The following is a 20,899-nucleotide window of genomic DNA, read 5'->3' as shown; positions in this document are numbered from 1 at the left end:
GGTTCAATGACACCTGCTTGGACATATATAAAATTCTAGCATGTGACAGGTGGTTCAATCTTCCCTATTTAATTTCTTCCTCTCAACATTTGAATTGCTTATTTTACACGTCCATCAAAGACTTGAACAACTGAAGGTTTCTGGTCAATAAGGTGCAAAAACCTAAATAATGGTAAAACGAGATCCTCACAGCTGTACGGACTACCTATCACTAATCTCCTGATTGTTTTAAAACAAACACTACAATACGTATATTGTACGACAAAAGTTAACATACTTTAACCTATTGAAATAAGTCTCATTACGGTAGTGCTCTTTTCTCTGTAGGCTTTTGTGGTTCTATTTGAAATCTATTCCCTCTTCCAACCATGTATATGGCTTCCTTCCCTGTTACCCAAAATCAATAAAATATTAGCATACTTGAGTGGGTACTCAATAAACATTTGTTCAATAAATAAATAAATGAGTGAGTGAATAATTATAAAATGTTGGACTAAAGCCCCCTGAGAGGTTTGCATTAGTTTACAGCATTATGCACTTGTATGTTCAGGTATATCTAAATGGGACTTAATAATAGGCATCAAGAAGCAGTTAAATATTAATCTACTTCTGTCTTAATAATTCTACTTTGAAATATGATATAATACAAACTACAACGAATAAACGCTGAGATAGAGTTCATTTACAATCATATCACTAGTATTTACACACTTTAAAATAAGATTTGAAATATTAATACTAATCTGGAAATAATTTATAACCTAAATGTCAGCGTGTTTGTAAAATGAAAGGTCTAAAAGTAAAGAAGAATACATTACATTAAACTTTAAATGCACGTGTTGACAATGCAATCAACACCACTTCTTAAACACACCTTTGAAAAAAGGTTATACAAAGAGTCTCTATTATATCCAATTAACAAGGAGCATCTTAATACAGGACTTTTTTCACTTTAAGATATGTAACAAGTAGGCCAGAGAGATTAGTAAGAAACTTTACTGGGTATAACAGCTAATATTTATTATCAAATCTTAAGTCTAATAAACACTATAACATGTAACTTTACCAGTATCGAAAAATTTATTATTTTTAAAGTATATTCTGACATCTTTGTTTTTCAATTCACTAATTTTTAATTCTACTGTTAGAAAATAGCTGGAAGTAAAATAGTCTGGATATTAGTTTGTTCTTACTGAGTTCGCTGCAAAGAAGTTATGAAATAACTTCTAACAAATAATTCTTTTACCTTAAAGGGAAAATAGTCTTAAATAAACAAAAGAAGTTATACATTTAGCAAACCTAAATGACAAGAGGTTATGTCAAACGTTTAAGAAGTAAATGAAAGTAAATATAAATCGGTAATAAGACGGTCTGTATTAAAATGTAGCTCTAATTTAAACTTATTTACTGAACTTCCCTTTTGTTTCCTATATCGTTGGTTTTTAGTGTAGGCGTGAACGATCCTGTGATCAGCTCAAAAGGGAAGACCGTAGCCACGCAAACATCCCTTCCAGTGCCTATCAGCATGTCTTTTATGTCTTGGCGTCCATTTTAGAGCATCAGCGAGGTGGTGTATAAAGAAGCTTAGAAAACAAAGGTTGTCATTTTGGCAACCCACATGAACATCGAGTGATTTCAATAAAATGAAGATCAAAATGTTGATTAGTGAAAAAGTTGAAGGAACTACTTAAGCTGGACTATGCAGACACCTGTAATGAATCTCACATATTTTTAAATCATATTTATATACTAAATGCCATCCTCAGAACTGCTGATGTTGTCATGAAAATAGCATAAAAACCATTTAAAATAATTCATTGTCTAAGGCGCACAGTAATTTCAAGCTATAAACAACAAAATAAATTCTTTTCTCAAAGGATTCACAGATCCATGATTACATACTCAAAACAAAAGCATGGATCCTGAAGCAGTCTTTTATACTGCCCCAAATGATTAGTGCTTATGTGAATATATATGAATTTCCTGTATTCTTTTAGTATATAAAATGTAAAAGAAAATATATTATCACAGGAAGTCAGAACCTAATCCTACCACTCAAACTCTCTTCTTTAGAAACAGAATACTCACTGACAATGAGGGTGGTCGACAAAAATACGTGCCTTACAGTGAACCTCTCCTATAACAATGCTGATTTTTAGAGCAGAACTATCACAATCCGACCATAAGCAGGCCTAATAGGAAGTATTTATTGTTGAGAGATTAGATATAAGGCACATACCTAAGTAAAACACCAGGTAGTATTGGAAAGAAAATTGATGAACTTTCTAGATTTTCCTTCTACTTAAAACATTTTGAGAGAGGCAGGCTATAAGTCATCGTTTAATTATACAAGCTAATCAGCTGAAAACAATAGAATTTTTCTCCAAGTATTTCAAACACAGCTCACTACTTCTTATCCAAAAGATTTAAATTGCTATTCTCTGCCATTCCCAGCCATTTCTGCTAGCATGATAAAAATTACCTCTTATCATTTCCTTCTCACAATGAGAACTCCCTAATCGCACACATCTTTTAGACACATACACCTCCCCACCCACCTCCAAAAACTGGTTCAGAGCAAAGACACACACAAAAATAATGACCAAGCTCACATTTCTTGTTTGCCCTTCAAGTGAAGTCTGGTGTCTTCAGCTTGCCTTTCTGGTCTTCGGTGTTGTCACTCATTGCTGGGGGATGTAGTCAGGACAGCATGAAGCAGCAGAAATAAAAGCTGTTGCTTTAAGAAAACGTTTTCTTAAACACATGGATAAAACAACTTTGACTCTGACTTCCTGGCTGTGTTGATAAAATCTTAGAAAGGGTCCTTAAAAAGTGAATGTCTACCACTGGGAAAAAATGAAATAAAATAAAATCTAAAAACTTACGTTCTGAACACATTCCGAAGGAGGTCTGATTTGATTTGAAAGCAGGTTTGTACTGATGAACAAAGTTTATTTTGTAGAAAATTAAGTCTCTCTAATTAGAAATTTGCCTTTGCCATCTTCTATATTGTCAATCCTGTCTCTCATAGTATAATCACACATGCCAAAAAATCAAATACAGTATTTCCCAAATGCATGGACACTGTGGAAGCTTCATTTTGAAAAAGGCTTTTATTTCCCTTAATACTGGTGACTAAACGTCATTGTATGTGCCAACACTTTCAAATAGCCCAAGAGACTTAAAAAGCCTTCTAAGTTTGAACACCCAAAAGTTCTGAGTTTTCTGTACCCCAGGACGGTTTTCTTTCCTGAAGCTCAAGCCGAGAAAGCAGACAAAAGAAGCTGATTTGACTGTGCTGTGCCAAGTCTTGCCTTTTTTCTTTCCTCAGCTCTCCCTCTGCCTCTCTCCCCCTTCCCTCTCTCTCTCTTTCTCCCTCTCACTCTTTTGCTCCCAGTATGGCAACCTTCCGAGCAGTCTTGGCGGAGGTCCAGCCTGTGCCAGCCTGTCGGAATTCTTGTCTCCAAAAGATGTCCTCTGCGGATCGATTAATACATCTGAAAACAGGAAACTGTGGTACGGTACCCAAATCCTGGCACCAACAGCATCGACTTCTGCCAAATCACCTTACGGATTTCATGGTAGCCTACCTTTCATCATCATTACTAACATGTTCCCGGAGCAATAATGGAGTACTAGAAGCCATTCGCTGTTCAGCGATAAGGAATCTGTTCCCTAGAAATGTCCATATGCGACATATGCACAACCTGCAGTAAATCAAAATTCTCCTGTGAGAAGAGATGTATGTAACTTTAATAAGCACCACATACTGTATTTCTTTTTATAAGGCTTGCTTTCCCTTGCCCTGCGGCAAAGAATCATGGGAGAACAGAAAAGGAGGCATGCAGACTGAAATTAAAACTGGATGCCCAAATAAGTCATGCTTTATCCTAAGGGAAGAGAGCAGAGTTCCGACTGATCAGCAATTCCTATGCTCAAGGAAACTCTAATATAAACTGTACTTATCCAGAATTTTACTGGAGATGAAGGGGGGGAAAGAATTCTTTTCAAAACACAATTAAAAGGGAAAAAAGAGTGGACTGAGTAAAATTAAGCATCTTTTCATACTTTGAACTTCAAGTTTCAACACAGCCACTTGTTTACTAAATCCATACTTGTACAATTAATAAGTATAAATAAATACTGTTTATTTTTATTTGTAGCATGCACATCTTTTGAAGCAAAACAGCCAGTCTGTGCTTCACACATGTTACCTGTCCTTTGTGGATCAAATAATATATTTGAAAACAGGAAACTTGGGTATGGTATCCAAATCCAGGCACCAACAGCATTAACATCTACCAAATCATTTTCTGATATTTCATTTAAGAAATCATTTTTACCTCTGATGCTTGAAAATACAGACTAGCCAAACTCTACACATGGTTTCATAGAAAGAACCCAGAATAGTAGGTTCTAGTCCTTGGCTCTGTCCTTCTAACTTACGTAACCTCAAGGTCTTAAATTGCTTGATCTATATAATCCTTAGTTTGCTCTTCTATCAAATATAAAAATCAGTAATTTCCTCCTCTGCGCTCCCAAAACACTCTGTTTATACTCAGTACACCTTCATGCTAACTGTATAATAATTTGTTGAGTATGTGTCCTCTACCAACCAAATGTGTCACCCTCACAGGCAGGACCATTCGTCACTTACCTAAGAAAACTGAAAGTCTTGCATGGAGCTTTTCATATTCAGGAGCTCAACAAATCTGTTAGGTGAATGAATTATGGGGATCAATCACATAAATATCACTCTGAAGTTCTATAAAACTATGAAATATAATAATGAAAAACAAAACCACATGCTACTAAATCATAAAGTTGACAGATGAGGGAAATGCTACAGAGATATCATAAGGGTCAGATTAAAGTACTAACAATAAAGTGTTCCATACTATCCTTTCAGATAGGGACTGATGGGCAGGGTAACAGTGGATTTGCAATTTCTAATCAAACTGTTGAAAGCTATAGACAAAGAGAGAATCTTGAAAGCAGCTAGAAGTGACTCCTCAAGTACAAGGAAGCCTCCATAAGATTAACAGCTGACTGCTCACTGAAAACCATGGAGGCCAGAAGGCAGTGGGATAACACATTCAAAGTGCTGAAAGGAAAAAACCATCCACCAAGAATTCTGTCAGCAAAACTCTCCTTCAAAAATCAAGGAGACTTTAAGACATTCCCGGATAAACAAAAACAGAGTTTATCCCCAACAGATCTGCCCTACAAGAAATACTAAAGGAACTTTTCCTTCAGGCTGCAAAGAAAGGAGATTAGACAGCAACTCAAATCCACATGAAGAAATAAAGAGTGCAAGTAAAGGTAACCACAGAAGCAAATGTTAAAGACAGTAGAAATATATTTTTTGTAACTTTTTTTTCTTTTTATCTGATTTGAAAGACAAGAGCATAAAGCAATAATTATAAGTCTATGTTGATGGGCACATAATGTATGAAGATGTAATTTGTAACAACAGAATAAAGGAGGGATGGAACAGAACTACAAAGGAGCAAAGTTTTTATATACTATTGAAATTAAGTTGGTATTAATCTGAATTAAATTGTTACAAATTAAGATGTTAACTGTAATGCCCAGAGCAATCACTAAGAAAACAATAAGGGAATTAAATTGTTACCATGGAAAAATATTTATTTAACACAAAAGAAAGCAGTAATGGAACAACAAAGAAACAAAAAAGACAAATACATATAGAAAATTGCAAAATGGCAGAAGTAAACCCAACCTTATCAGTATTTAATTAAATTTAAATAAACTAAAGTCTCCAATTAAAAGACAGAGACTGGCAGAATGAACAAAAATAAATGATCCAACTATATGCTCTCTATAAGAGACACACTTTAGATTTAAAGAAACAAATAGGTTGAAAGTAAAAGGATGGAAAAATATACACCAAACAAATAGCAACCAAAAGAAAGTTGGAGTGGTTATACTAAGATCAGAGAGAATAAATGTTAAGACAAAAATTATTACTAGAGAGAAATAAGGACAATTATAATGATAAGGGTCAGTTAATCAAGAAGATACAACCATTATATACATATATACACTGAAGAGCCCCAAAATGCATAAAGCAAAAAATGAAATAATTAAAGAAATAGACAATTCAACAAATAGACAATTCTCCAAAAAGAGTCAGAGACTACTAAGTACACAACTGAATACTGGATAAAATAACCAGACAGATATTCAGCAAGGAAATAAAAGACTTGAACAACACTGTAAAGTAACTAGAACTAACAGACATCTATACAATACTGTCCTCAACAGCAACAGAACGTACATTCTTCTCAAGTGCACACAGAACACTCTTCAGGACAGACAGTATGTTAGGCCATAAAACAAGCCTCAAAAAATTTAAAGGAACTGAAATTATACAAAGTAATTCTCCAACCACAATGGAATAAAAGTAGAAACCAATAACAGGAAAATAAGACTGGGAAGATCACAAATATATGGAAATTAAATAATGCTCCTAAATAACCAATGAAGAAACAATAAAGATTAGAGTGGAAATAAATGAAATAGAGAATAGAAAAACAATACAGAAAATCAGACAAAGATACTGCAAGAGAACTACAGACCAATATCCCTTATGAATACAGATGAAAAATTCTGAACAAAATACTAACAAACTGAATGTAGCAACACCTAAAAAAGGATTATACCAGGAATACAAGGTTGGTTCAACAGAGAAAAATCAATCAAGGTAATATACTATATTAATAAAGGACAGAAACCACTTGTATCGCATCTGACAAAACCCAATACCTTTCAATGATTAGAAATTTGGATCTACATAAAGAAAGGAAGAGCAGTGAAGAAGGAATAAGTGAAGGTAAAATAAAAACTTTTACTGTTCTTATTTTTAACTGATCTAACAGATAACAATTCAAAATAATAGCAATAATGTGCTCAATTATATATGTTTATGTATATACATATATGTACATATGCTGATGTATGCTAATGTACAATACAAGTGAAATGAATGACAGCAATGATTCAAGAGACAGGAAGGAGGATTTAGGATTATTTTGTGATTATAAGGTACTTGCACTACCCATGAAGGAGTATGATGTCATTTGAAAGTGGATTTGGACTAGTTGTATAATGGATATACTGATAACGGCAAGAAAACCGAATCATACAAAATGCTCAATTAAAACCACAAAAGGCAGGAAAAAAATAGAAGACAAAAACAGGAACACAAAACAAGGCAACAAATAGAAAATAGTAACAAATATGGTAGATATTTATCCAACTATATCAATAATCACTTTGCACATCAATAATCTCCATGCACCAATAAAAGAGATTGTCACAGTGGATCAAAACATATTTCTACACAAAAACCTGTACACAAATGTTCATAGCAGCATTATTCACAATAGCCAAAAAGCGAAAACAATCCCAAGTGTCCATCAACTGTTGAATAGGTAAACAAAATGTGTTCTATCCATACAATGGAATATTATTCAGAAATAAAAAGGGATGAAGCACTATTACATGTTGTAACGTGGATGATCTTTGAAAAACGTATGCTAAGTGAAAGAAGCCAGGCACAAAAGTCCACATACTGTGTGCTTCTATTTATATGAAAGGTCCAGAATAGACAAATCCATAGACACAAGACCAGTGGTTGCCAGGGGCTGGGCAGCGAGAAGAACAGGGAATGGCTGCTCATGGTACAAGGTTTCCTCTTGGGGCAAATGAACATGTTGTGGAATTAGTACAGGTGATGGCCGCACAATCTAGTAAATATACTAAAAACCACTGAATTAAATACTATAGAATGGTGACTTTTATGCTGTGTGAATTATATCTTGATAAGCAAAAAAGGTGCAGTCCATCTTTCCAGTATTTCTGAGTGTTGTAAATGATTATACCCCATGGTAAACCCTCAAAAGCCCTTTCAGCCTCTTACATAAAGGAAACACTATACATTAGCCCTTCCCGTGCAGTCTGATCCCAGAGGGCTTACCAAGGCCTTCTCAGTGCTAACCCATGATCTGACTCAACCCTTTAATCCCTGCCTCTCCTCCACCTCCCTGTGGTTCCCTCTCCCAGCTATCCACTTAAATAGAACGCTACTCTCTGCACCCACACAGGATAATGATCATGTGTGCACTGTTTACTGATTCACTGGTGGCCTCAAAATCTTCTACTGGTTCAAGCTCTCAGATAGAATGTACAATCAGAAGGGACTGACTCTCCGAAGTTTTATCTAACCTATGAGTTAGTGGTTGTAGATAGTAGCATGGTTAAGTCTTTCTACAGACTCAGCAGAAGTGTACTGAGGGTAGCAGAAGAAACAGGGGGTCAAAATGTACAGACTCCCTCTAAACCTGTGGTTTTTCAAACTTCCTTGCAGGGATCCTTGGAGATGCTGCAGGGCTTTCACAGAGGACAAAGAAAAGAGAAACAGGCAAGGTTCCAGGGTATCACCCCTGCATCGACCAGAGTAGTTCTTCTGCTTTTGTGATGTGTGTATATGGGGTTCACACAAGATTTCATTTGACAAAAAGTTTTTCTTAAAAAAAAAAATTAAAAATCCTTTACTATAAGCCAATCTGGGAAAACACTTCCTAATGAGCTAACCTAACAATAACTTTTAAGGTTGTAGCCCTCTCAGAATACTTACAATATGAGCTAATGTTGTCATCTGAAATGTAAGACAGTCATGGGGAACTACTGCCTAACCATATCGAGATTGTATCTACCTTGTCCACGAGATAGAAAATTGAGTTATTGGACCATTTACCTACTTCCCTTTGCTCCCTAGATTTATACCTTTAGATCTATAATCTGAAACCCCAAAGAGCATGAATCTGGTCTTCTTTCCCAGCTATTCATTAAGTCTGGAATACAGTCAGCCACTCAGTACTAACTCAAGCATTATCTGAACAATAACTATGTGCCAGGCACGTGCTGAGGACATGGAGCCCCTGCCATCATGGGGCTGGTGTGTAAACAGCTGGTATGTAAAATTTCAGGTCATCCATCAGCTATGAGAGAAGCATGTCCACAACATCCTACAGACACGGGAAAGAAAGAACATGCTGAAGAGTCATCTACCCACCAACCAAAAGTCAAATACATTTCACTCTAGTTAGAATGAAGAGAGAAGTTTAAACAGTATACTCAATCATTTTACACACGTTTGTTGAGTTCACGTTATGCCTGAAGAAGTGAGCTAATGCTCTGCGGAATCCAGAGGTACATCACAAATCACCCCGGCCCTCAAGAAGCTTAAAGTCCAGTATGAAGATAAAAGACACTTACAAAATATTACACTTTACGTGATAAATATTATTTAAACATCTCCCCAAATCCTAACTCTTCCATGTTCCTTCCTGATGTCATAATATAAAAGATAAATTGCCTTTCTACAGAGTTCGGATGTGAAATTGTGATGGCCATGCTTCCTAAAGCCAACCCAAATTATAACCACTCTCTCTTTCCTCTCTCCTCCCCTCTCTCTTTCTCCTTCTTTCTTATTTCTCCTCTCTCTCCCTTCTCTAACATTACACACTTAGTTGTTACGTGCATTCGTTGACTAATTAAGTCAGTATTTACTGAGCACTTGCTTATGTACAAAATATGGGGTTAGAAGCCACAATGAACACAAAAATGAAATAAACAAAAGGTAATCATGCATTAATAATAATAATCATGATAATAAGCACTTTCACATTCCTTAATTCATTCACTCATCCAACCTTTGGAGGAAGACAGGTGTTATTTTACTTTACAGATGAGGAAACTGACATCAAAAGAAGTTATGTGACTTGTCCAGACCATCAGACACATATCTAGAGTACAGAAAACTGAAGCAACTATTCCAGGTTCCATTACTTAAGGAACTCAGGAAGACCCAATGAACCCAGGTGGCCTCATACGTCCCACTACCTACTTAACAATCCCTCTGAATGGTTAATAGGCACCTCAAAGTCCACTTGGCCAAAACAGAAATCTTGATTTTTCTCAAAAAAGTTCATTCCGGGCTTCCCTGGTGGCGCGGTCGTTGAGAGTCCGCCTGCCGATGCGGGGGACGCGGGTTCGTGCCCCGGTCCGGGGGGATCCCGCGTGCCGCGGAGCGGCTGGGCCCGTGGGCCATGGCCGCTGGGCCTGCGCGTCCGGAGCCTGTGCTCCGCAGCGGGAGAGGCCACGGCAGTGAGAGGCCCGCGTACCACAAAAAAAAAAAAAAAAAAAAAAAAGTTCATTCCTCTCTCAGCCTCCATTAAATGACAATACCAAACACTCAGTTGCTCAGCCTAAAAATCCAAGAGTCATCCTTGATTCACCCTCCCTCACCCACTAGAAAGGCTAAGGGGGAAAAGATTACAGCAGGTGCTGGTAAGGATGCTGGAAACTGGAACCTCATACATTGTGATGCGAACGTAAAATGGTAAACAGCCTCACAGTTTCTTTAGAAGTTCAACTTATACTCACCACAAGCAACAGCAATTTCCACCCCTAAGTCTATAGGTGAGAAAACATACGTCCACACAAAGACCTGCACATGAAAATTCACTGCAGAATTATTCTTAACAGACAAAAACTGGAAACAATCCAAAAGTCCACCATGTGGGGAACAGATAAACAAAATGTGGTCTACCTTTCACTGCCACACAATAAAAAGGCACAAATTACTAATACATGCAACAACACGATGAACCTCAGAAACACTGTACTAAGGGAAAGAAGCCAGACAAGACTACATATTGCATGACTCCATATCTATGAAAAACATTTAAAAGACAGAACTTTTCAAACTACAGAAACAGAAAGCAGTTCGTTTGCGATGTGGGTCTGGGGTAGGAGAGGGGATTGATGGCAAACGGGCGGGAGAGAACTTTGGGGGCTAACGGAAGGGTTTTCACCTGAACTGCACTGTTTCACCACTGTATCAATTTATTAAAAATCATCAAACTGTACACTCAGCACAGGTGAATTTTACGGTATATAAATGATACCTCAATACAGACACTGAACAATTCACATGCTTAGCAACATTTTCTGCATCCAAGACACTGTATTAGGCCCCAAAGGGGAGACTCACCGAGACACTGCCCCCACCCTGAAGGAGCTCCCAGCCCCTTTCTTCCAGTTGCAGAAACAGAAGATGCACAGGACATAACAGATATCACACACCAAAAAATGACTGCCCAATACATGGGACAGGCAATGAATGTGAAAAAGTCTGGAGGAAGGAGAGAGACAGGGAGTGAGGTGTTGAGGAGGCCTTACAGAGGAGGTTAGTTTTAACTAACCTTCGAAGGATGAATGATAATCAGAAAAGTGGAACCCGGAGCGCAGTGTTGAGGAAAAACCCAAAGGCAGGAATGAATGAGCAAGACACGTCAGCAATCGGTGAGGCAGTCTGGCTGAAACAGAGGCCCGTGAGAACAGAAGGGGTCCTGACAACCATGAAGCCCGAAGCCTGTGCCTCCTCATGGTGTTTCCTCAAACCTCAGGCATCTGGGCACCACGTTTATGATTTTTGCCATATTTCAAATTATATAGCGTGACTTGTGCATTATTGGCTTAACATTCTTTAAACTCGCTTATTTTACCTAGGTTCATTTCTAAAGGAGACTTTATAATACAACTAGACAATGAAAACCAGCATTATTTGCCAGACATAGTAAATACTGTAAAAATGGGTGTTATTAAATTGCGGAAGCCTGAAGCTATCTCTAAGCTGGAGGCCTATCTCTATTAAGAAGAAAGATTAACAAGTGCTGGAGAAGGGTCAGAAACAGTCAACATTCAAACACCAAACTGACACTTTCACCTTGATACAATCAGAACAGCTGAAAGATAGTTGAAAAAAGGAATAGTTTTCTCACCGTGGTTCAGTGTCATTTACTGCCATACCCTTGAACCATTTAATATCACCCTGTGTTAGGAGTCCCACATTGTGGAAAATGCTGGTCTACAGTAAATCTTAGAAGGGGGGGTAGAGGGGATGATAACAATAATATTTATTTAGCATTTACTATGTGCCAGACACTGTTCTAAACACTTCTCATTTTATTTCATTTAATCCTCATAATAATAATCCTACCTCATAAGGGTATTATCAACCCAGTTTTCAGGCTAAGAAACTGAGCCCTACAGAGCTTAACTAACTTGCCCAAAGTCACACAGTTAATAAATGGCAGAGGGACTTCCCTGGTGGCGCAGTGGCTAAGAATCTGCCTGCCAATGCAGGTGACGTGGATTCAAGCCCTGGTCCGAGAAGATCCCACATGCTGCGGAACAACTAAGCCCGGGCACTACAACTACCGCGCCTGTGCTCTAGAACCCGCAAGCCACAACTACAGAGCCCGTGTGCCACAACTACTGAAGCCCGCGCTCCTAGAGCCTGTGCTCTGCAACAAGAGAAGCCACCGCAATAACGCCGCACACCGCAACAAAGAGTAGCCCCCGCTTGCCACAACTAGAGAAAGGCTGCACACAGCAACGAAGACCCAACACAGCCAAAAATAAATAAATAAAATAATTTTTTAAAAAAAAATAAATAAATAAATGGCAGAGCTGGAACTGAACCCAGGCAGTCTGTCTCCAGTCTATGAACTTAACCACTACAATTGAGCTGATTCTCATGTGAAATGATATTTCAGGAAGATTTATCTGGCTATGATTTGTTTGCTGAACTAAAGCAAAGAGAGGCCAAGAGACTACTGCGATGGCCCAGGCATCAGAGCCCATGGGCCAGCTGGGCCTCGGGGCTTAATTGCCATTTGCCATGGGCAGCAGAGGGCAGCAGAGGGTTGTGGAGCAAGAGCTGGGCCCCCCACCCAGACTTCCGGCCGGGGGCTTCCAGTGGAGAAGGGAAACAGGGCTAAGGCCCAAGTCAGAGGTGCAAAGCCTACCCCGGAAAGAGAAGAGCTGGGGACACCACCGTCCATAGGGGACCAGGAGAAGTCACCCCTGGATGTGAGGACAAGCCCAGAGAGAAGGCAGAGGTGTTGGAGAAGCAGAGTCTCAGAACGGCCAGGTGGCTGAAACAGCAGCCCCTGCGCCAGGTTCTTGGGCGGCCACCGAAGACCCTCTCACACTCTGACACGGTCCAAGTTCTTCCACATTTCACTTCCAAACGTAACAGTGGCATCATGACCTCTTTTTTTTATTTGTAAATGGATTTCAGGTCTTTCAAGAGTAGGAAATTTGGCTGTACCTTGCCCTAAACCTCCTCCTGTAAATTCAAAATATGCATTTTAGGACTGGTATCTAGTTCTCAGACAAAGTGTTTTTAAATTAAAATTAAGAAACACATTCAAATGGCATTTCCAAGCTTCTGACAGGTCTGAAATATCCTGAACATAGACACCAGTCATCCACAGACATCAAAATTGTTTTATTACCTTAAATCTTCCAAAAGCATTGCTTGAAAAAAAAAAAATAAGATGGCAGATAAAATTGTCAGAATAAGAAAAAAAGAAAACCTCCTTGAAAAAAACGTTCTATGCATGGAAAAAGAAAGACTAAAAAAATGAAAAACAAAAATAACTGATCTGTACTGACTGATTTGATGCTAAGCTCAGGCTTCATTTAAAAAGTAGAAAAATTCAACATTGTAGGTTTGTGATTTACACTTGAAAAAAATATGATTTCTTATTTCCCAGGAGAAAAGCTTTAATAGTATCAATAGATTTCTCTGGATATCAAATATTTCTCCATTATTGTGAGTAAATTATCTTTAGATCAAAATTAGATGGATTAAATTTCCCTTAAAATACCCAAGAGATTTTAAAAATACAAGGAAACGTGTCACACACCCCAAAACAATATTTTATCCAAATACCTCCATGGAAATATCTCCCCATTAGAATAATTAGCCAGAAAACAAAACTAACCTGAGTTTTAGATGTGCTAAGTTCAAAATACCTTATTAAAACTCGATTGTCATTTGCTGATGCTAAGATGAAATTCATAATCTTTGGTGCACTTTAAAAATCCCTGGTAATATGCACTTACATTTCTGTTTTTAATCTGGAAAAAAATGTGTCTGAATTAGTGATAAGTTGGATAGGAGTCTGAATTTTATTTAAATACAACATATACAACGAAGAATGTAAATAACAGTAAGCATTTCCAAATTCTTAAAAAAATTCACCCTCGCATCAGTGCCACAAGGTTCATGGCTTAACTATTCTCATCTATGTTATCTTTGTCTTCCTGACTGAACTATAAACTCAAGAGAAGAAATTATTAACTTTTTAAATCATCCATTTAGCACCACACTGACCCATCTACTTGCTCGGTAAGTATTTACTGAATAGCTACTATGTTCAAGGCACCTTGTTGGTGACACAGCAATAAGGTAATGAAGCGGAAACAGTCCTTGCCTTCAAAGATGTTACTGTCCAAAGGGAGGTGAAGAGACTGATAAAATGTACACAAGACTAAGAGGTTCACCAATACCCCTCTAGACCCAGTCGCTCTTTACCATACCCTCTCCACACTCTCAAATCTACTTCATTTGGCATCCAGTTGAAGCTCCAGTACTACAAAATTTAAGCCCAGATCAACGCAGGAAAAGTCCTTGGTCTCTGAGAAAACAACGTGATATGGTTTTTGAAAGAGAAGGTGAGACCCTTAAATCTGGATATTAGCTGGAACCCATATCATAGGGAAGCGCTAGATCTGTTCCGTGTGAGAAGATCTACATTTTCTTAGAAAGAGGCTGAAAGAAGTGAGGAATGAGGGATTTCCCTGGCGGTCCAGTGGCTAAGACTTCGCCTTCCAGTGCAGGGGGTGCAGGTTCTCTCCCTAGTCAGAGAGCTAAGATCCCACATGCCTTGCAGCCAAAACACCAAAACACAAAACAGAAGCAGACTTGTAACAAATTCAATAAAGACTTCAAAAATGGTCCACATCGGGCTTCCCTGGTGGCGCAGTGGTTGAGAATCCGCCTGCCGATGCAGGAGACACGGGTTCGTGCCCTGGTCCGGGAGGATCCCACATGCCGTGGAGCAACTAAGCCCGTGAGCCATGGCCGCTGGGCCTGTGCGTCCGGAGCCTGTGCTCCGCAACGGGAGAGGCCACAGCAGTGAGAGGCCCGCGTACCGCAAAAAAAAAAAAAAAAAAAAAAAAAAATGGTCCACATCAAAATTTAAAAAAATCTTGAAAAAAAGAAGAAGTGAGGAATGAGCAGTGGGGGAAGCGGGAGGAACCAGAAAGGCGTAGGCTCGGCCCTGCGCTGGGAAGCAGCCTGGAGGGCTGGCCAAAGGCGCTGGGGAGCTGGGCCGTGCACACGGTTTTCACCCCTTGGCTCTGCCCTACGCAGTCAGCCCCTCCTCCTCCAGCGCTTCTGCCCCAACCTTCAGTAAAGTCTGCAACATCCTCACCTGTGCTATGTGGGGTTCGGTAGACATAATGCTAAAGGGGTCAATTCAGTGTGAAAAAGAGAGAGTACCCGGGGATGCAGGAACCAGGAGGCAGAGGTAACCAAGACAACACAAGCATCTCACACACACTTCAGAATTTAGAGGACTCTTAAGGATGGCTTTGGACTTCTGTGGTTTGGAACTGGGTTTTGAGTCAAGAGGAGGAGGCCCCCAGATGCAAGTAGTTATACAGTCAGCTAGGCGAGGTTCAGACCACCAAAGGGGTGCCAGCAGCTTCAAAGGAGGACCCCTACACATGGTCTCATTCAGACTAGCCCCAGTGATGCCTCCTGATCGACCCCTTCCTGATGGTGATCTGGGACTGCCCTCAGACTGGATCTGTGCACAGCCCTAACTAGGTCTGCCGCCTCCTGCAGTGCTGACCTGGCCCTATCCTGCCCCAGCGCTACTCCTGCTTCGATCTGTGTTGTGACATCTTGCCCAAGCATTTCCCCAGCACCCAACCTCAACCTGCCTCCGCAGCCCATTAACTACTTCTCTTTCCAGACTGACAGTTTATAGGACAAGGGCTGGCCACATGGGCACTGCAGAAGACCTGGCCACAGTAATTAGGAGGAGACTAGACTTTGCAAGGAAAAACTGTAGACAGATTTCACATTTAGAAGACAGAGTTATAGGCGATGTCAGGACCAACAGTCTGCAAAGAACAAGGTCCACGTGTGGTCTGTGTGGGAAGAACTTCACTCATTAAGAAAACCACGGTGTACTTCTAAACTCCTGTGGGTTTGCTTCAACTATACTTTCAAATATTCAGATATAGGAAAAATGGTTGGTCTCTAAGAATTTTCAAGAATATAACCAGATATATAGATTTTTTTACTCTGTAAGAAGCTGTCCCACCAAAATAAAATAAGGAAGGATAAAGTTAGTTTGGAGGCAGAGAGATGGATTCACAGTTGCCAAAGTAACTTCCTCGAGATTGAGAATGAGGCTATCAGGAAATATTGTAACTGTATTTTCAACCATGTTGCATGCCTCCATTTTCTCTCCCTTTCTCTGCCTTTTTCTCAAGGGGAAAAAAGAACAGAAGAGAAGAGGGGCAAAGCACAAGTACAACTATGCAAGAAAGATGCAGGGCCCAGAGCTGGAGTTAATAAGCTTCTGAGGAAGGACGAAAGCGTAATGCAAAGAAAGCACTTTAAGTCTTTGCATGAATGGAAAAGAACCTCCAGGAACTTTGCTTCCAAGCCCTTTTTATAGATAAGCCAATGTGCGGCCAGAGAAGGTAAGTAAATTGCCCAAAGTTACACAGCGAATTAGTGGCATAGCCAAAACCCCAAAAGCATGAGCCTACCTTCCGTGGTCACTCTGAGGGGCTGCAGTGGCTTCTCACTTTGGATTTGGTGAGCAGAACAAAAGTGGCCATATGAGAAAAGCTTTAATTAGCTCATGGGAGTCACTGTATAAGCCATAAACCCTGTGATTATTAACTTCAGAAATGCAAAATATAGAAGACTAGTAAAAGTTTTCCTTGAAGTAGGAAAAAAGAAAGGGTCAAGCTTTTATGATGCAATGCTAGATAACAGTTGGGCTTAACAACAAAGCTGTCAGTTTATACCAGGAGCTTGGATCTCTGCAAATATCATCTCTTCTAGTCAGGAATGCTCTAACTGGTGATGCTACTTTAATAGAGAGCTTTATTTTTCTAGAAAAAAGAAGAAGAAGAAGAAGAAGAACCAGACCAGATTGCTGAATCAGGTTCTACCACGCATCTGGTTCTCAAAACCTAAAGGTATACACGCCACATGCCTGGAGGGAAATGCTCAAAGTCTGTGGGCGAGGCCATGCAGAAGCAAATCTACAGCCTCCCAGGGCCCTGTGGCAGGGTGGGCTTCCCAGTCAGCTCCATAATTGCAGTTTCCAGCTCCTGTCCCTACAGGAGAGGTACCCAAGCCCTGGGAAGGTCAGATCCTACTCCAGGGAACCAGCAGTGCCAGGGCAGTCACAGTAGACAGTCTAGGTCTGGCAGGAGCCCTGTGAAGGGGGCTGAAGCAGCTCCTCGACAAGGGTGTGGGGGAGATGACCCCTGGTGAGCATACAGCACCCACCCTATCACTCTCACCCAGGGCACCAGGTATATGTAGCATATGCCTACAAAGACTGCCCATACACAGCATCTCTCATGTTACGGCTTCCACTGCTGTCTCCAACATGGCTTACTACACTCAATATCATGCTGGCTGACAAGAGGAGGAGGAGAAGGAAGGAGGAGGGAGGGAGGGAGGGGAGAAGGAGGAAAGGGATGAGGGGGAGGAGAGGAACTGAAAGGAAGTATCAAAACTGCAGAGACATCTTCATTGCGCTCACCTCTCCCCCCCTAAAGAGGACAGTTACTAAATGCTTACTGGAAAGCAGTAACTAACTTTTCCCACATTGGCCTTGTATCAGTTCTAAATCAAAAAACTATTCTGTTTCATTTCCTGTGCCACTGTTCTTGATAAAAACTGGTTGGGCTTGCATCCCAAAACCTTCAAAGAACTAAGCGTGAAAGTGAAAAACTTAGTAACAACACAGGGCGAGTACAATGCCCTGAGACAGAGATGGTAAACAGGCGTTCATTTCCCAGCACCATACGCTGCAGCGTAAATGAGTTTCCATATCTTGGTATTAAGTCAAGAGAGGAAAGTGGTACCCTTGGCAGAAAAATATGAATGATACTAAAGGAATGCTGCAAACTCAACAAATCCAGAGACTAATATTGCTATGTGAACTCTGTAGTAGTTATGCTGGTACTGATAACCTTACTATAGCTCTTAGTGGAACTTGTTAAATCATAAAATCATCTCTTGATTCTAGAACATAAAACAATGCCTTTTTTATGTAAACGCAACCTTGGGAAAAGTGCAGATGACTTCAGGTCTGTTTAAGATATTTCCTCTGTCACACTGGGAACCATTTCCTTCACCCACCAATATCTTTACATATTTGCAGAGAGACTTCTCTGCCATAAATATTAAACACAAATCACGGTGTAGCAGCTAAGAGCTCGGATCTCCTAACAACTATTGTGAAAGTCAGCCACTGGGTTCTCACAAGCGGTCATCATCAAATTTCTAAAGATGGATAGTTTGTGCTGGAAGGTAAGTTAAAAACAGAACATCCATTTCTTGAGATTCATTATGATTACTATCTATTGACCTGCACCATACTAAAAGGATTTTATTGAACAGACAACTTCCACACTTAATACTACACAGAATATTAGCTCAATCATTCTTTCATTCACTTAACTAATAATTAATGTGTAACATAAACATGCATAGGCATAGAGCTTTACAAATAAACTACTTATACAAATTTGTATACTACTTATATGAATAAGTAAATAAGCCCTCACTAAACTTAAAATGCCGTTATAGAGAAATCTATAAAGTTAAATTAGTACTATAAAGTTAAACAATAAGACAACAATATAAGATGTCTTCAAAGAATAAGATTGCAAACCCAATGAATAGTAAAGAAAAAAATGCTCAAGGTTCCAAGAGATGAGGGTCAAATGTGTTGAGGCGTAAGAGAAGACACTGCTGAGGGCAGAGGTGGTAATAGGTAAAAGGAAGCTGGGTGAAGAGAAAAAACAGAGGTATTGATATTATTGGTCAAGGCATGTTCTAGAGAGAGTAGATGAAGGAAGCTAGACCAAACGTGTATGCAGAGATGCAGGATTTATAATCAATAAGTGCAAAAACACAGTGGTTTACCTTTCAGTGATCAAAGGAACATATTTGCTTATTTCCTAACTTAAGGACTCAGGTCATCGTTTATCCAGGTCCTCATTTTCAACCAAAGCAACAACTTGTCAAAACTTTAAAACTTCCTTAGAAAAATGAAACATAATAAATATGTATCTACAACGTAAAGAGTCACTGAGTTTAGAATGCCACACTCCACTGGACCCTGTAGAGATCACTAAAGCCATGGATCATCCTGTTGTGTAAACATTCTCAAACAAAGCAATGCAGACAACATACAGCAAGAGTCAGGGAATCTGGGCAGGAAAGAAGGGCCAATGCGACGCAAGTAATTTGTTCAGGGGGACGGTCAAGGTAAGGAGTTAACAGTAGTTACCAGGTAAGAACTACCCAAAATACTACTGCTGATAGAAATACAGACATTTTACAGTAGGGAAGCCTTTGGAAGTCAGCCAGATCTACACACATCCACACTCTGCTTTCTTTTGAGGTGGGCACTGCCAACAAGTCAGGGTCTAAGTTTTGGGCAATTGAAGATGCATGTGCAGAGTAATTAAGAGTTTGTAACCATCTTACAATATCAAGAGATAGGAGGAACCAAAAGAAAGAAGTCGTGAAACTACAGCAGCAGTCAGAAAACCTATTCTATAAAAGGCCAGATAATAGATATTTTAGGCTTTGAGGGTCACATGATCCCTGTCACAAATACTCAGTTCTGGCATTGTACTGTGAAAGCAGACATAGACAGCAGACGAACCAATAAGCATGCCTGTGTCCCAATAAAAATTTATTTACAAAAACGGGTAGTGGAAGGCTCATTTATTTATTTAAATTTTTTTTTTTTTTTTTTTTTTGTGGTATGTGGGCCTCTCACTGTTGTGGCCTCTCCCGTTGCGGAGCACAGGCTCCGGACGCACAGGCTCAGTGGCCATGGCTCACGGGCCCAGCCGCTCCGTGGCACGTGGGATCTTCCCGGACCAGGGCACGAACCCGCGTCCCCTGCATCGGCAGGCGGATTCTCAACCACTGCGCCACCAGGGAAGCCCGGAAGACTCATTTATAATAAAACTCTCAGCAAGTTAGGAATAGAGGGGAATTTAAATAATGAGCATCTGCAAAAAATCTACAGCTAACATCACACTTAACAATGAAGGACTGAAGGCTTTTCGCCTAAGGTTTGGAACACAGGATTTCAACAAAAGGTGCTTCAGCAATTGGATATCCATAGGCCAAAAGAACAAAAAGGAACCTCGAACTAAATCTCAAACTTTAAACAAAAATTAACTCAAAACGGATCACAGACTCACACGTAAAATGTAAAACCATAAAACTTTCAGAAAAAAATAGGAGAAAATCTTTGGGATCAGGCTAGGCAAAGAGTTCTTAGGCTTAAAACCAAAAGCACAATCCATAAAAGGAAGAACTGATAAATTGGAACTCATCAAAATTGAAAACTTTTACTCTGCAAAGGCTCTACTAAGAAGATTAAAAAATAAGCTACAGGCTCGGAGAAAATATTTTCAAGCCACGTATCTGACAAAGAACTAATACTTAGAATATATAAAGAACTTTAAAAAGTGAGCAGTAAAAGGGTAAATAATCTGAATAGAAATGTCCAACATTTTACCAAAGACATTTCGTTGAAGAGGATACACAAATGACATGAAAGCGCGTGAAAAGGTGTTCCACATCATTAGCCTGGAGGGAAATAAAAATTTTAACCATGATGAGATATCACTACACACCTATCAGAATGGCTAAAATAAAAAA

General features: G+C 39.5%; 1 protein-coding gene across 5 annotated transcripts in view; it reads right to left on the bottom strand.

The window, feature by feature from the left end:
- The window catches only part of MSRA (methionine sulfoxide reductase A), a 373,391-nt gene that overhangs the window by 335,031 nt on the left and 17,461 nt on the right, over window positions 1-20,899 (bottom strand). The window contains exon 1 of one of the 5 annotated variants that reach the window (XM_067040010.1): window positions 2,613-3,818. The exons of 2 other annotated variants lie outside the window; for them this stretch is intronic. Coding sequence is in view for 1 of the 3 variants with exons in the window: in XM_067040009.1 (XP_066896110.1) it covers window positions 2,886-2,898 (13 nt within the window). In the remaining 2 variants the exon portion in view is untranslated. Of the gene's footprint in view, window positions 1-2,612; window positions 3,819-20,899 lie in introns of those variants that run through there. 2 more of the 5 variants (XM_067040009.1, XM_067040012.1) reach the window with 2 other exon arrangements.

Source organism: Kogia breviceps, chromosome 8 (genome assembly GCF_026419965.1).
Source record: "Kogia breviceps isolate mKogBre1 chromosome 8, mKogBre1 haplotype 1, whole genome shotgun sequence".
Classification (NCBI taxonomy): Eukaryota; Metazoa; Chordata; class Mammalia; order Artiodactyla; family Physeteridae; genus Kogia; species Kogia breviceps.
Note: the sequence above shows the minus strand (reverse complement) of the source record. Positions and strands in the feature narration are given on the sequence as shown.